Source organism: Chelon labrosus (genome assembly GCF_963514085.1).
Source record: "Chelon labrosus genome assembly, chromosome: 15".
Lineage (NCBI taxonomy): Eukaryota > Metazoa > Chordata > Actinopteri > Mugiliformes > Mugilidae > Chelon > Chelon labrosus.
In genome coordinates this window covers 12474347-12490040 of record NC_140348.1, presented here as the reverse complement: position 1 = coordinate 12490040, position 15694 = coordinate 12474347, and the positions used below count along the sequence as shown (strand labels likewise).

The window sequence follows — 15694 nt, the reverse complement described above, 5'->3', positions numbered from 1 at the left end:
TGTCACCATTTAACCGGGGGGAGGGTTGGGTCTCCATACCTCCAGCATTAGCCCATGTGGGCAGAGTTCGGGTGTGTGGAGAGCGTGGCCTCATTATGAAGGAGATAAAGACCGTTAAGGCTGTTTGGTCTTGGGCCGGCTCCAGCCCCTATGGTGAAACACACCTGCTCCCCTCTTTAAAAAGCCCTGCTCCAGTTTAGCTCTTGGCCACGGACGAGTAATGACCTATCCAGGGGGCCGTAACGCCCGCTTCGTTTAGCCTGTCGTTAAGACCCAGAGTCAGCAGCATACTGCGGCACAGTACCGTGCCAAAACTCAGTACAGGGTGTCCTTGCCAAAGATCTAACATCAAGCCTACTCTGTTAGAATATGGATAACTAACTAGCTTACCACATTAATGAAATGGCAGAATAAATCTGGCAGCATTACTCTCCACTTTCTTTTAGACATATTGTCAGATGGGTTTGATACTTTGATAATTCAACTGAATCATCAACATGAATATAAATCAAAAAAGAACCCCTTGTATCTCAGCCAATAGGAGCACACTCAAGAATACAGTATCCACTTAGTAATTAGAGAACATAAAGTTGCAGCTTGACACTGCTTGGTTTCCCATTGTTGTCCTGTCTTTGTTGTCACACAGACATACGCACAGGCACTTACAGACGTGCACAATCACACTCAACGAGCACGCATGCACATACACAAATCCGCGGACATGCTCGCGCGGAACACGCATGTGCACGTGCACAGACACATACAGAGGCGCCCGCACGCACGCGCCTCCACGCACACAAACGCGCTCACACACATATAAAGATTTCCCAGTTTCCCAGTTATGTTTTCATCAAAGCTTTTCTTTGGCACTACAGAGCAGCGTCAGTATGGTAATGTGTTGTGCTGCCTGGAAAGCTGTCAAAAAGCTCCCACCTTGGATGAGAGACCACGGTAATTCAACTGGGCTCCTGTCTTCTGTGTGTTCAGGTCTCCTCATTATTCCGCTTTGCGGGGTAATGGCGTCTTGCACTGTTTTATCTGTCAGCTCACAGCAAACTATAGTTTTTTAGCCCTGTATATTAGATGCTAACATCAAAGGCAGCTGTCTTGACACAGGAGAGAAAGAAAAAAATTGTTGCGTAAAAAAATGGAAACACTCCCGGTAGGCGAAAATTGAATCTCTTTACGTCTAGGGTGATGTGTGTATTGAGAATAGATTTGCTGGTTGGCGTCTATGTGTTTGTTCTCGAGTAAACAGCAAGGCTTGTTTGGGTGTAACTGTCAGGTATATGCGTGTGCCCCGTGTGAAAATGGGTTTGTTCGCAAAGTGGGAGTTAGAAAAAAAACAGCAACACAAATTCACTCTAGCTGTCTGATCAATGGGGATTTAAGTTACCAGTGACAACTGCATAGCAGATGTCAAGAGACATAGACCCCTCGCATAACGTAGCAATGCTAGCCGCATATTCTATCAGCACTTTTTCTGACTTGTCTCTTTTTACCCAGCTGAATGCCTCTAAGAAGTGATTTGTACGCGCACCAGTTAGATCATTTGAGCAAGTTTCAAGAAAAGTGTGCTCCCAAAACTAAAGTCTGGCACCATCCTGTTACCCCCCTCCTCTGCACTCACCTCTATTTGGGCATGTGGGGCTTTTGTCCCCTTGGGTGGTGGCAGATTTGTATACAGTATGTGTGTTTATTGTGTGTATAGTGGAGTTAAGTTTATAGGAATAGACGAATGTGTGTGTGTGTGTGTGTTGGGGGTAGGGTTCTTCAGAAGACGCGGGTAGAGCAAATTAAAACTCACCGCAGGAAATGAGCGCCCTTGGCACTCCTCTTCCCAAGCAGCTGCACACACCCCAACCATCATCTGCCATTTTGACACATCCACGGGGCGTAGCAGGCAGCGACAAGGGGGGAGCGAGGGGTGCCAACGCGACACCCACGGCTGCGAGCATCGCCGGGCCGCAGCCTCCAGCCAAACAGGTGTGTGACATCATGCCGCTGGTTCCTCTTCGGGGGCCCGGGGAGCAGGCTGGGGGACTGGAGCAGAGAGGGGGGTGTAGGAGGAAACAAAGGGAGGTTAGGTCTCTACCTGACAAGCTCATTGATAACGTTTGGGACAAGAGCCCTGAAGTCGATGGCAAATTGCCTCTAATGTCTCCCGGAGATCACGGGCCAAAGTCAGGTGCTGGGCGCTAAATGGGCTCATTAGTTATGATTTTTTTCTTTCTTTTTTTGGACTTTGCAAGGAGTTTTACACACACACACACTCACACACAAGCACAAACATGCACACGCACACCATGTCAGAGATACTTGAAGCCAGAGGGCTTTTGCAAACTTGGGACGTCATCATAACTCAAGACAGGGTTATAGTTGAGCCCAAGTGTTGAGACCTTTTCCTCTCAGCTCTCGTAGTACATACAAAGCAGGACATTTTGGGTTTGGAGTTTGAGTATTTCAACAACCGAGACATCTGGGGAATACACAAGTCAAATCGAAATGATCTGAAATCAATCTCACACAGAGGATGATCTCAGTCATTTTTTATTTTTTTTTCATCAAACCTGTAACCAGAACAAAACTTAACAGAGAGACAACAAATGAAATCAGCACGTACCTATTTAGAATTCCCGGCATGTCTCCCACATACACCCCTCTTCACACTTCAGTCAAATCCCCCAGCGACAGATCCTGTAACAGAGGAGAAGGAGGCTGTGAGTAGCCTGGGGGGTTCCTAAAGGCACCCGTCTGGGACCTGCTTCATAATCAGTGGACAGAGAGGATAGTGGTGGTACGGCTTCCCAGAGCCACTCTCTCCCCCTGGCTGCCCGAACTCTGGTAAGCACCCCAGGGCTACCTGTTAAGGTGTTCCCCCCGGTCCAGTCTCTCTTCCTGGGCAAAAAAAAAACCCTCACATGCAGTCTGCTGTCTCCACACTGTAGCGAAGATCAGGCAGACGATTGCACGAAAGCGACAAGGAGTGTGTTTGTGTATTGTTTGTGTATTTTTGTATGCAAATTGAAGATGATGTGCACATGCTTACCACATGCATATTAGGACACGTTATATATGTGTGATCACAGTCGAGTGTGTGTGTCTGCAGTGTGCACATGCTGATCTCAAATGTGCAAACGTTGTGTGTGATTTCTAAGAGCTTCTAAGAGCAGGTATATTTTTTTTTTAGTTGTCAAGGAGATATTGCAAGGCAGCTGGAATTACTCACCCACGTGGACATAACTGCATGCTTAGAAACAGCCTGGACAGTACCGGTCTCTCTGTAGACCTCTTTCGCCCTTATCAACAATAATGCTTGTTAATAAGGTGAAATGCCTCTAATTAGTCTGCAGTGAAATTAACTGCAGCAGTCTAATAAGAAATGATCTTCCTGATAATAAAAAATTTAAAAAGACAGCAGCTCTGAGATAATGGCCACTAAAGCTAAAATTATGTCTGTTGCTGTTGGATTTTTAAGCTTTTAAAGAAAGTACATTGTGACATGTTGTCTAGGATCTGTTTTTATCTGTCTGAGTTTTTATTGTAGTTACTGTAGGTATATGTAACACTGGCTGTGTTTCTGTTTCAATAGCCAGGTACAATATTCCCTTGACTGTGCCTCGGGGTATCTCCTCCTTTCCGCTGTTCTACGCCAGACCTCAACATCACCGCTCCTGTTGTAGATGCTGAAAACACTGTAGTGGTAAGCAACAAGGGAGGCAGGTCTGCGGCTACAGCCGTGGACTTTCTAATTCCGGCCCTGGCCAAGGGATCCGGGAGACATCGTAGATTTTAACAAACACACTGGCCATTTCCAAATCTGCCTTGTGTGCTCAGCCGTCCATGGTTCTCCAAGATTTCTGGAGGAGAGGGAGGGTGGGCGGGAGGCTTCTGGGAGGAGGGGGGGTACAAGGCGGAGAGAGCCAGGACTGTGCCGTCTCCAGTTTGGTTTGGTCCGAGCACCGAGCCAGCTGGCCTCATTAGGGCTTGATGGGAGGCGGGCTGGCATGAGACGTGCACATGCATGCACACATCAACAAATGTAGTGTGAAGCGTGGCCTGATGCCCGTGAAAGACCCACACGAAAGTTTTTTTTTTTTTTTCTTTTTTATTGAGTGCATTGTGGCTTTTGGGCAGAGGGACGGCATGAAGTGGGAAAACATGATCATTAGTTTATGTCTCTCTTTAAGGTGCTGTCTTTACCTGGCTCACCTGAGCTACCCCAGCGCGCTTGAGTGCTTGTTTGAGGGAAGAGCGAACCATGAACGGGGGCGATGAGGGTTGGGTTGGACTGAGTGGAGTGGGTATAAAAGGGACGAGAGAATATGATTCATGGTAGGGTGGGTTCATCACGAGAGACGGCCGCTGACCTACAGTCTGAGGGCCGTTGGACCGGAACCAAGGCCTTGTTCCGACAGAGCGAGTGTAGCGTGAGCTGTGACGGATGGCGCCGGTCTGTTTGAGAGCCCCTGAGCAGGTGTGTGTCTCGCTCACATCTGCAGGCAAGCACAGTGAACCGAGACCAAATGGCAGACGCACGGGGCCCATCGGGTACCTGTGCACTGAGACACACTAATGATTATGGATGCAGGCCTATTAACGGTCACATCTGTAAGGGAGAACAACAACCAGCGCGCTGGGAGTGAGTCAGCAGTTTTAACTCCCCTCTGGAACATAGACATGCTGGTGTCAATGTTGGGATAAAAACTCAAGTCAAAATGCCGCTTTTCCCTCAGTTCAGGTCCAAGTGCAGACCTTAGCTCTGCTCAGGCTCCACCAAAAATGATGAGACGCTCCGGCCTCCTTGAGAGAAGACTTTAGGAAGTTTACTTGTTGAACTTGAAAACTGACACATACTTGTTCGGGATTTCAGGACAGAAACTGAAGGACACTGTGAGCAGCACTAAAAAAAAAAAAGAAAAAAAAAGAAAAAAGAATTTCCTGTTACAGCTCCACACTAAATTATCTAATGAATTCATCAACTTAAAAACAGCGTTAAATATTCATTCTAAGAGTATAGGTAATAAATTAAATATTACTCATTGACTCATTATTTAAAAATGCATAATATGATTTGCATAGTTTTATCCTGATAGGAAATAATAATGGGTAGTTGTCTTGTAGCGTCTTTCATGACGGATGAAGCTTGCGTCTTTTTGTTCCCTCATCATCCCTCCATCCTACTTGCTTCTCATTAAAGTTTTAACGGAGGCTGTTTTAATTGTCAATCCTTTGACAGGTTGATAAAAGCAACTTGACAATTAAGTTCATTGGCTCTGCTATGCATATTAATTAGGTCTTATTTGGGTTTCTATTGTTATTGGAAGGAGCACTCATGGTGTAGCAAAATGTCATCCATTAACTTCTCTCTTCTCTGAACTTAATGTAATTAAGCTTGCTATTGTATGACTACGAGAGGAGACTCTGGGGAGAGGAACTTTTAGTATTCATTGTATAAATGAGTAATGCCATTCCTGTGACACTGCAACAACGCTATTTCTCCAAAATCAACCATTCACAACTTTATTATCTGTAACAAGTGCTGCCTGATCTTGTTTGGTTAATGGACAAAGGAAGCTTGCTTTCATGTCACTGTGTGTGCACGCACATGCAGATGCACGTCCGTGTGTGTGGGTTTGTTTATGTATGTGCGAAGCGGAGATGAAGCGGGAGAGGGAGCGCGTGTCAGAGGGGAAAACGAAGCAGGGCATAAAGGGTGCAGAGAGGCTCGCCATTGGGAGGGAGGGGAAAGAAAAACGAAGGAGTGGTGGAGTTGGAGGTGGGGTGGGGGTTGTTCTAGCAGATTACCCGGTGCACCTTGCTCAACTCTGCAGGCCCACACACTCACATCAAAGTGGTACCCCCTATCTGCCCGAGGCTTAGTCGGCCCCTGTCCACCCCCCATGTCACTCCATACATCCTCCTGTTCATGTTGAATAATTGACAGTTCTGTTTTACATGCTCAGCATTTGCCAGGACATGGAAGTGTGACTCCAAACAGGGCATGACTCCGAGAGGTGCTGTGCGTTGGTTTGACTTCATTAGAATGTGCCCTACCAAGGCCCGGCACGCACCCTGAGCTGAATACCATCAAGCGTAATCCGTGGAGGAAATGTCTGTTGAATCACAGAGCTGGTCGCAGTAATAAAGATGCATTTTTTGCTGCGCTTTTATCGAAACTTAATTGTCCACATAGCTTAAAGAGTTTCCCTTCCCACATGTGAGTTGACAGCAGGTTTCATTTCATGGTCAGGTTTATGGAGGGAGCAACAGCTCCCTTCATTACAATGGGACTGTTTCCGCTCCTTCTTTGAAGATACTACGTACTGTCTGGTGTGCACTTACATTGTGAATCTGCTGAACTTGTTGGATGTCACTCAAGACTGCCAGAATGGCCGTGCATAGCAAAGGACAATGACTGCCATGGGTATGAGAAGTGGCTAGAGTGTTTGTGCCAGGGCGATCTCTGAAGTCAAATAAGCCATTATCAGTCTGTCAAGCCAGGTCTCATTTGTGGTCTCTTAATAACAGTTAGGCAGTTTGGTGAAGTCTCTATCAATGCTCCAGTAATTGCTTTTTACAACTACTGTAGAGAAATTAAAGAACTAAAGTGATAAAGTACTGTTGCAACAGGGTGGTGAGATTATAATCTCGTTTTAAAATAAGAAAAACATCAAAGATCTTTGCAAACACATAGCTTTGCGTTACATATAGCTGTGTGTGGGGACTGAAGTGTTACTGTAGGAGTATAGTTTGGTATGGTCCTTAAAGCAGGGGAGGAAAAGGCCTGGCTGTTCATTTGATAGTTTACCTTGACCCCTGAAGTGTGTCGCTCACACCCTGAGGGCTTGGGCTGGCAAAACCTTTCTCAGTCCCCCTTGGGAATGATAATCTCAACGTGGGCGTTTACCACGGACACCAGACACAACACCATTAGCCACAGCTCCGCTGCTGCTCATTAGGACCCCCGATCGATACAGGCGGCCACAGAAATCGCCAGTGCTGCGGAACCAGCTATCACTCTTCAGAGTTATTATCGTAAACAGCGCTGGCCAAGATTTAGGGCAGTACCCCACTTTCGCTGTTTCTATTGGAAATAGAGGGTTGGAAGGGCAATAACTGAGTGACCGAGGCCCTTTGAAGGATATTACATTGTGTCACTTGTTCTGAAACTTTGTGCTGTGTGGACTCATTGCCTTGCTATAAAATTAGAAGACGTCAGGAGGCATTACTGTGTACGCTGTTCTGCTCTCTAGGGTTTGGTATTATGACATGGTTGAAGCAGAAAAACACTGACACAGAGGAAGTTCACTCATTACTGCGAAGATATCTGAGCTCTGATGTCTCCCTTATTGAGTGTCAAGAACAAATGAGTCAGTTTAAGCACAAGTACAAAATTTGCTGAGTTTGCAAAGCAACAAGCAATGCACTTAAATGTGTGTGTTCATATATATATATATATATATATATATATATATATATATATATATATATATATGTATGGAAGCAACTGAATGCAGATGGTCCCACTGTTTTTAAAATGTCTCAGTCTCACCATGGGCTCTATGTTTGATATCCCCGTGACATGATAATTTAATTATTTTCCAATTCTGTGCCTTGAAACATGAGGTGTGGAGACATTAGTCACAGGAAATTGTAGATGAAAAGACAAAAGAGGATAGACCATTGGTTTCTGGCAGAGGAGAGAATAATATTGAGGCAAAATTGTGAAAATAAGAAAAAGGGGAGATGTATTGATTTTTGGTGGAGCCAGGCAAAGAAAAGAGAGGGAATAAAGAAGTGCTCTTTGGCCGATGTGTCCAAATGATGTCTCAGGGGAGGTTCTTAATGGTAGGGGGAGGGGTGGAGGGGGGTTAAGGGGGTGAGGTGGGGGTGACGGGGGCAGGTGCCTACCCTGACTAAGGCATGGAACTGCCCTTAGGCTAGGGCTAATGGTATTGGCTGAGCTTACTTTAAGCAGCTCTTTCCTAATGGCCAACTATGAGTGTGCCACAGGATAGACAGGTATTGATTGGTTCAAATGCTCTTGAGTTGACAAGAACTGAAAGTCCCTCAAGCATATACAATCTTGCCGCAAATTATGTCACACGGAAAGGTGATTAAAAACAGAAGCTTCGGGCGGGCACGCTCATTAAAAGTGTATATGATATTTCTCTTGTTGTCCTTGCATCGCTCTCTCCTCTTTGTGTTTACTCCTTTTTTCTACCAAAGCCTTTGTCTCTCTGTTTGTGTGTGTTTTCCTGAGTGAGAAACGTCTGTTTATACGTTGTGAAATTCTACCAGCAGCACTGTCTTCAAACCTCATTTTTCCATCACAGAGATCCGGCGCATTGACAGCTGAACCGCCGTTGCGTCAGTCAAGGCGGTGCACGTGCCGTAGTTATGCACTTCATCAGCGGCGCGGAATTTGTCATTTGAGCAAAGTCAGATAATCTGACATTTAAAATAAATGAATACAGGTGGAATGATTTTATTCCCTTTTAAAAAAGGTGCAGCACACAAGCATAGTATACAGAGAACAATGCCATATATTTGCTTTGTTGTCATGCCCCCCTTCCTCATACACACATACAAAAAATGCTGTGTACAAGATTTTCTCTTATTCACAAGGGGCGCTTTCTAGACTGCTTGAGGCATCTGCTTTGATTGCATAATTCCCAGGAGACGAACAACACAAAACAAAAATACTGACTGAATTCAGACTTATAATATACCGAACAAATAACATACCAGCTCCACTCTTCAAAACCATAGTTCTCTAAAGAAAAGGAATTGGAGAGTAAATTCAAAGTTGAAAGCTTAGCTGTTTCGCAGTGAATGCAGGGATGAGGGTGAAAGATGAAACTAACTTTTTTCCTGGCTGAAAATGTGCAGCATTACTAAAACAAATAGGCCATAGCACGCACATTTACGTATACTTAAGCTTAAGTGGGACATATCAGAGATGCTATAAACCATTTTTAAGACCTAAACGCTGTAGATATTTCAGCAATGGCTGGTGAGGAAATGTTTTATTATGTGGGGGTAATACAACAGGTCCCCCACGTCATCTGGTGCTTTGCCAAGTGTAGCATGACAGTTTCAAGCAAAGTAAACAGTGTTGAACAAATGAAAGTTAAATGAAATGACGGCTGCTTTTTTCCTGAGGAAAACTAAAAAAAAAAAATAGGAGAAAGATTTTCTGCATCCAAATGATACGGCTGCACTCAAAGCTCACAGTTTTCTTCTCTTTCGATTAAATGCTCTTTCTCTGGCTGTTTGTGCTTTACAGTGGAGTGTGCTACATCGCTACTTTCTTCTCTACAGGGGCCCCTGGGCTCCCCAAGCAATAGGAGTAAATTAGAGTGCACCTGTTCCAGCTCCAAGATAAGCCATCTCCAGAGGATTTCCTCTGAGTAAAATGAAGTGAGTGAAGAATAAACAGAATATCACAGCATTACTCCGCCAAGGTGAAGTTGCTGCAGCTCTGGGGACACGGTTCGTTTTGCACAACACCCAGCAAAATATCCTCTATAAACCTCTGGATGTAAGACTGTAGGAATGGTCTCTGCTCACAGCGGAGAGAATAGGCGCTGCACTTTTGTGTTCCAACCAAAGCAGCGCGTCTGCTTCTCAACTGTATCTACTCACAACCTTGACTTGAAATGCTGTTATTTGTGGTCTGGGTTTTGTGGTTTGTTTCCAGCATGTTTTGACTCTGTGTCAACACATCTGCGATAGTCAAACATCAAACCACATACTTCCCCCCTTTTTTTCCCCGTTCCTGTACCGCTGCCAAACATTTTTGAAAGTATCTAATTAAGTCAACTAAGAAAATTGTCAGTACATATCTCCCCTCTTCCCATCAGCGTAGCCACATGAGTAACTCCTTGTATGTTTCTTAGAGGAAATAAAAGATGTAACCCCAGTGTGATGCCCAAAGACCGCTGACCGTAGATGTCTAGAATGCAAAATTCACTCTGTTGGTTTGCACATAAAAGGCATGGATAATTAGAGGAAAAATGTAATTCATCATACGTTTGATAATCAGTCTGATTTGGTCTCCTATCTGCACCAGGGCATTCAAATAACCCCCCTACTATTAGCACCCCACTCTCTCTCACACCAGTAGTCTGTTTTACACTCTCTTTGTTCCCCTACAACACATTATCATTATTGTGGCTAATTGCATGGTTTGCCTTGAAGTCGAGCTGGAGACTCGTGATCTGGGGTTGAAACGTGGACAGGGATCCAGTCTTCTCCACAGCTTGCTTTACTCTGCTAATTGCCGTTACCACAGGATAAGGCGTGCTCCTCGCTGCGGCCAGCCGGACAAGGCTGGAACAAGCATGGGGTGGTTTGGGTGGAGGGATGCTATCACACAAGGGTGGTAAGATGTGGGAGGGAGAGCCAAGGGTGGCATTACTGACATGGGATGGGTAGACCAGATTGGGGAGGGAAAGGATAACAGTTGGGGGTAAGCGGGGGGGATGGAACCAGCGTTAGATGTAGGTCAGCGGGAGTGGAGTACCCTAAAGATTACAGTTGGTTAGTGCGACCCCTCTCTGACAGGATCTGAGCCCTTACTCCCAGCAGAGGTGGACCCTGGCATTTGGGGAACCCGGCTATTAGCGAGGCTAATAAAGCCCGTGCAGAAAGTTTTGAACCGCCAGTAGCCCAGAGACATTGTCCTGCCACAGGTCCAAAGACTGAATCTTAGTTAATGTAGTCCTGAATGACTGAAGAGGGGCTTAAAATGATTGTTAATAAGACAGTTCTGCTGCGATGTGGTGTATTAAACATCTATAGGCACCCATTTTCATTTTACAGTCTCTCCGCCTAATTGTGTTTTTACGAGCACGTCTTTTTAATATCTTTGTTTATTAAAGAAGTGTAATTTGAAAGACGAGTTCATCTAACTCTGAAAATCTGAAATTTGCGTGAGCTCTGATAGTTTCTTAATTCAGATGGGAATGTTAGTTTTACACCACAGTATCAACTTCCAACTTCAAAATGAGTCACAGCTCCCCAGTGGGGCTTTAGAAAAGGAAATGGAATCACAGACATAACTAGTGACAAACCCTCCATCACCTCATATAAGATCTCATTCCATCTGTGAGAACTTTGGGTCTAGCCTAGAAAAATAATAAATATCCTCGACTCGTTTTGATCAAAAGGTGTTTTTCAAGACAAAAAAAAAAAAGGAAATGGTGTCATTAATGATATATTTCATGAACTAGGGCCTCTTAGAACAGTTTCCTACAAATGCATGGATAAGGGGTTGATCTCTTTCCTAACAAAGGATCTCTAAAATATGAAGTGAAAAGCTACCCAAGATGAAGCTGGTAAAGAAACAAGCGAGGAAGAGCCTATTTCCACAACACAAACAGATTTCCTGGCCTTTAGCAGTCTCTTACTGGGATACTTTGAGACATATCCATCAAAACACAGCTGTATTCATTCATATTTCATACCTCCTCCTTCTCCCAGTGCTTTAACACTGTTCTTTGATCAAAGGAGAGAAGTCGGATCACAACAGGAAGGTTCCCTGCCAGCCAAGAAGGAGAAGGAAGGCCAATCCACCACTGTACATGCTACCGTATAGCTGTACTTCAACACTTCACTCACAAAAGAAAGATAGAATAAAATAAATGCCGTTGCAAATGCAAAACTAAGAACGCTTTAGAGATTCGTGGCTTTCCATAGATGAAATGTGAGTTTCCACATTTTACAGCGGGCTTTATAGTTCGAGGCGTAGCAAAGTTCTGCTGCAAAACTGTACAAAATACTTCTTGTCATAAACACAAACTCCATCAGTCAGTACCGAGAAAAATTAGCAGTTTTTTTTTCTTTTCTTTTTTTTTGCAGAGTTTGAGATGATTGATTGAAGTGCTGGGTTTAGAGGAATAACAGTTTCTGCAACTTCAGTGATGGAATTGCTGAGAGAACGAAGTCCAGGAGCAGATTCAAAACTCACAGCTCAAGAGTGTCACCATGTGGACGTGCGCGGAAATGACGAAACAGTAACTGAGCGTCTGTCTGAACAAAGTGCTTTACCTCAGGACGCAGCACTGGAGGAGTAGTATTATTTTAATTTCTCGTACAACCCCATCCCTAGATTTTTTTTTTTTTTTCTTTCGTGTGTGTGTGTTTTTCTAATTAAATTTCATGTCAACTGCTTTACATTAAGCCTTCAGCCTCAATCTTTACCTCACGTCCAGCACATCAATTCCAAGACATTGCACTTGCAAAGACCCTTTTCAGTAAGGCTCTGGGAAAAAAGTGTTTGAAGACCTCCCTGACATTTAGACTCTCTCTGAAGATGACTTTGCCTTCTACTATAGCCTGCGGGAACATAGTAAGACCCACACTAAACTTCAATTGATATGCAGTGCCAGAGTCCTCTAGGGTAAATTATCATTCTGTTCATAATAAGTGCCACAACAAGCACCTGGAAAATGACTTTATTATACACTCCGCTTCAATAAAAGTTTCCTGTGACCCATCGGAAACGCGCGCGCACACACACACGGTGCAAGGAGCATAATTGTGATGAAATGAAAACTATATTATGCATTTGATAGAATGCTTATTTGATGGTAGGCTGAGCGAGGATGCACATCTGCTCCGATGTGCTTGATTGGCAGGTGTGTTAATGCTGTGCCGTAGCCTTGGATGGAGGTGCTCAGAGACCCCCTTTTTCCTGAAGCCATTATCCAAATATGTTCTGTTTTTCAAACAAATGAATGGCACAAAAATCAAAGTATCAAAAATGTATTGCCCTTCATAATGGAATTCCCTCTGAGCAAGGACATGTAACAATGGGCCATTCTCAGCTTCCTGTCCTTTCCCTCTCTATGCCAATGGACGTGACCTCCACAGCTTTAACAATGGGGCATCCAGCAGCACAAGCACTTGGCTTCTCTCCACAGCCACTGCATGCAGCACGGTTGCTTTCATGTTTGTTGTTATATTTAAGGATGACATCCTAGCCTGTCGGCCTCTACTATTGTCTTCCCCGTGATTATTTTCTATCCGTTGTTTAGCCCCAGTTGTGGCTCTTTGATGAAAAGGTCGCCACTCAATTGGAAAACAGTCATTAAAATGCGGTGGGTACTATTCACCGGTGTTCATGGGGGAACCAACTCAACTGAGCTGGTTAATCAAAAGTTAATTATATAATTTTCATGCAGATGAGGGAAACATTCAAATGAATCCCAACTCTACAATCATTACAAAAAATAAATAAATAAATAATTCTAAAATGCTATAAAATGCTCAGGGACCGGGAGGCTGTAAACAATATGAAGTTTAATTTGAGGTAAACAAAGTGAATATCCACCAGGGGGTCTGGGAAGGAGAAAGTGAGGTTAAATCAAATTTGGAAACATAGATACCAGCAGGTTTTGTTGTCCTGATATACGTGCAATTAGGCAGGTCCTTGATGAGGACACTGGGAGGGAGAAAGTTTCCCAGCAAATGCTTAGGGATTATTTAAAGGGAATTTATGGGATTTTATGCTTTATGTGTAAACATTAATTATTCTCACAAAAGTATATCAAATTGAATTAAAACCATATTTTAGGAAAAGTTGTAAAAGCATAATTATCTTTTATGAGGATGCTGAGAAATTATCGAAAACATGAAGATAAGAATAAACCCGTAAGAAAGTCTCGTAGTGACTTTCCAAAGGAAATGCCCACGACAACGTTCTCCTCAGCAACTTTGTCAAAGAAGGTAAAGTGAAATATAGCACTTAAGTCTTTCCTCATCAAAGAAAATGATTGTGTTATGCAAATTACAACTATGAATATTAAACCAACGATGTGAAGTATCACAAATGAACAAGCATTGTTCTGCAAGTGCAATGGAATGTGGTTTAATTTCTCTTTAATTCTATGTGCTTTTATAATGTTCACCTTTTCCCAGCGGTGCCAGCGGGTTTGGGTTCATTGGTGTGCATTACAACCACGCTCTAACAATGCGGGGCCTCCCCGGTGTCAGCACAGTTCATGAATCCTAGCCCCTTATGCACCAGGCGATTAGTATGGTGCTCCGTCTGTGGGGCTTTGCCAGAAAATGAGTTCTCTTTAAAACATATGCCCCCTGCTGATTCTTTTCCTTTCCTGATATGAAATTCCAATTTTTATAATGAACACCAATTTCCTGTACGGAGTGGAGGAAGAGAAAAAAAAAAAAGTTCCACACTTTGTCTGTTTTGGATGACTGCAGTTATCCTAAATTAGCAGAAAGCTGTTGTGGACATAACAAGCAGAAAATATTGAGATGAGTGTCTTTCATTTTGGGGGCTAATCAACATTCAGGTATGAGCACAGAAATCAGCTGGTGTAATTTTCCACATCGCACATGCACATATGACTGGCGTGGCAGAAAATAGAATTACCCAAACTGTAACAAATTCAATTAAGTCATTGATTTCTAATAAATTGGCTTAATTACCAGCTGTTGTCATGCTAAGATTGTTGTGTCACAAGTTTGTCATGCTTGTCGGTCGTGGCTGCTCTACAAAGGCAATTTAATCTATTAAGCAGCTTTTAAAGGGGCATTTTATACTTAAACAGCATCATTTCACATCTAATGACCAGATCTGCGAGTTACACATCCTGAAAATCAGATCGAATAAAACATTTTGAGTTGATCAGGATTCAAAAGTTTATTACAATTTTCTCATGGAATGAAACATTAAAGACGTATGACAGACATCGGTGTAATAAATGATGATTTGTTGAAGTCAGCATCTTGCACTCCGGCGGTCCGTCACTGGTGCTGATAGTTGATACAGTCTGTATTCCTCTTCTCATGTTTTTCTCATCTGTTTTTTTTTTTTTTTTTCTTCCCGCAGCTCTTCAGTTATTATGAGGGAACCTTTTTTTTCGGTCAAAGTGACTGGAATCATCATTAATCTGAGGAGATTAAAATTAAATATCAGTTAATAATTTGAGCTGCAGTTTGAATATTTAATCCGGCAAATATTTAATTTTTAATTGATGTATAATGTATATGATACAAGACCAGTCGGAGAAAATTAGCATTACTACTGCCAAGGCTAAAAAAAAAAAAGATAAAAATTAGTCATGTACATATTCAATCATGCTAAAAGGGAAAAATGAAAGCAGTCATTGAGCGCTTTGTATATTGTCATTGCTGCTTTGGAACACAGTGGCACACATTGGTGTAGTGTACATTAATATTGTACAATTGAAGTAGACATTGGTGATAAATTATGTATAATAAGCACTTACCACATTGTATGGTCTAAGTCTCTCTTGGGTTTGGGCACTCGCCTCCTCGGGAAGAGACACCACTCCTCCTGTGCCCATCATCTAAGTACAATAAAAGAGACTTTAGGTGATAAAACCACGGTTGATATGAAATCTGACCTCAACACAGCAGTTACAGCGTAGTAAAAAAAAAAAAAAAAAAAGTGAGACCTATTTTATGAAGATATTTCTCTTAAATTTAGCCTTAAATTTAATAAAGTTAGCACGTTTCCTGAAACTCTAGACTCTGCATAAAACAATCACTCACCCTGATTGTTGCCTCCAGCTCTCCCACGCTTCTCTTTCCACCTGGTAGCCATCCATAGGACCAGTGCTGGGACAGGGTGACCTGAACCACCAACGCCAGCAACAACACCTGCACCATAACTCTGCTGCTCGCTTCCATTTGAACT

The 15694-nt window shown here is 43.3% G+C and overlaps 1 protein-coding gene across 1 annotated transcript; it reads right to left on the bottom strand.

Moving 5' to 3' along the window:
• Positions 1-14867: 14867 nt before the first annotated feature.
• gnrh3 (gonadotropin-releasing hormone 3) lies at positions 14868-15692 on the bottom strand (the record flags this gene model as incomplete). The annotated part of the gene is made up of 3 exons (XM_084561888.1): positions 15550-15692; positions 15264-15344; positions 14868-14924 (listed from the first exon to the last, which is right to left on the bottom strand). The coding sequence occupies exons 1-3, from the start codon at positions 15685-15687 to the stop codon at positions 14868-14870; spliced, it is 276 nt and encodes a 91-aa protein (XP_084418014.1). The 5' UTR covers positions 15688-15692.
• Positions 15693-15694: the final 2 nt, after the last annotated feature.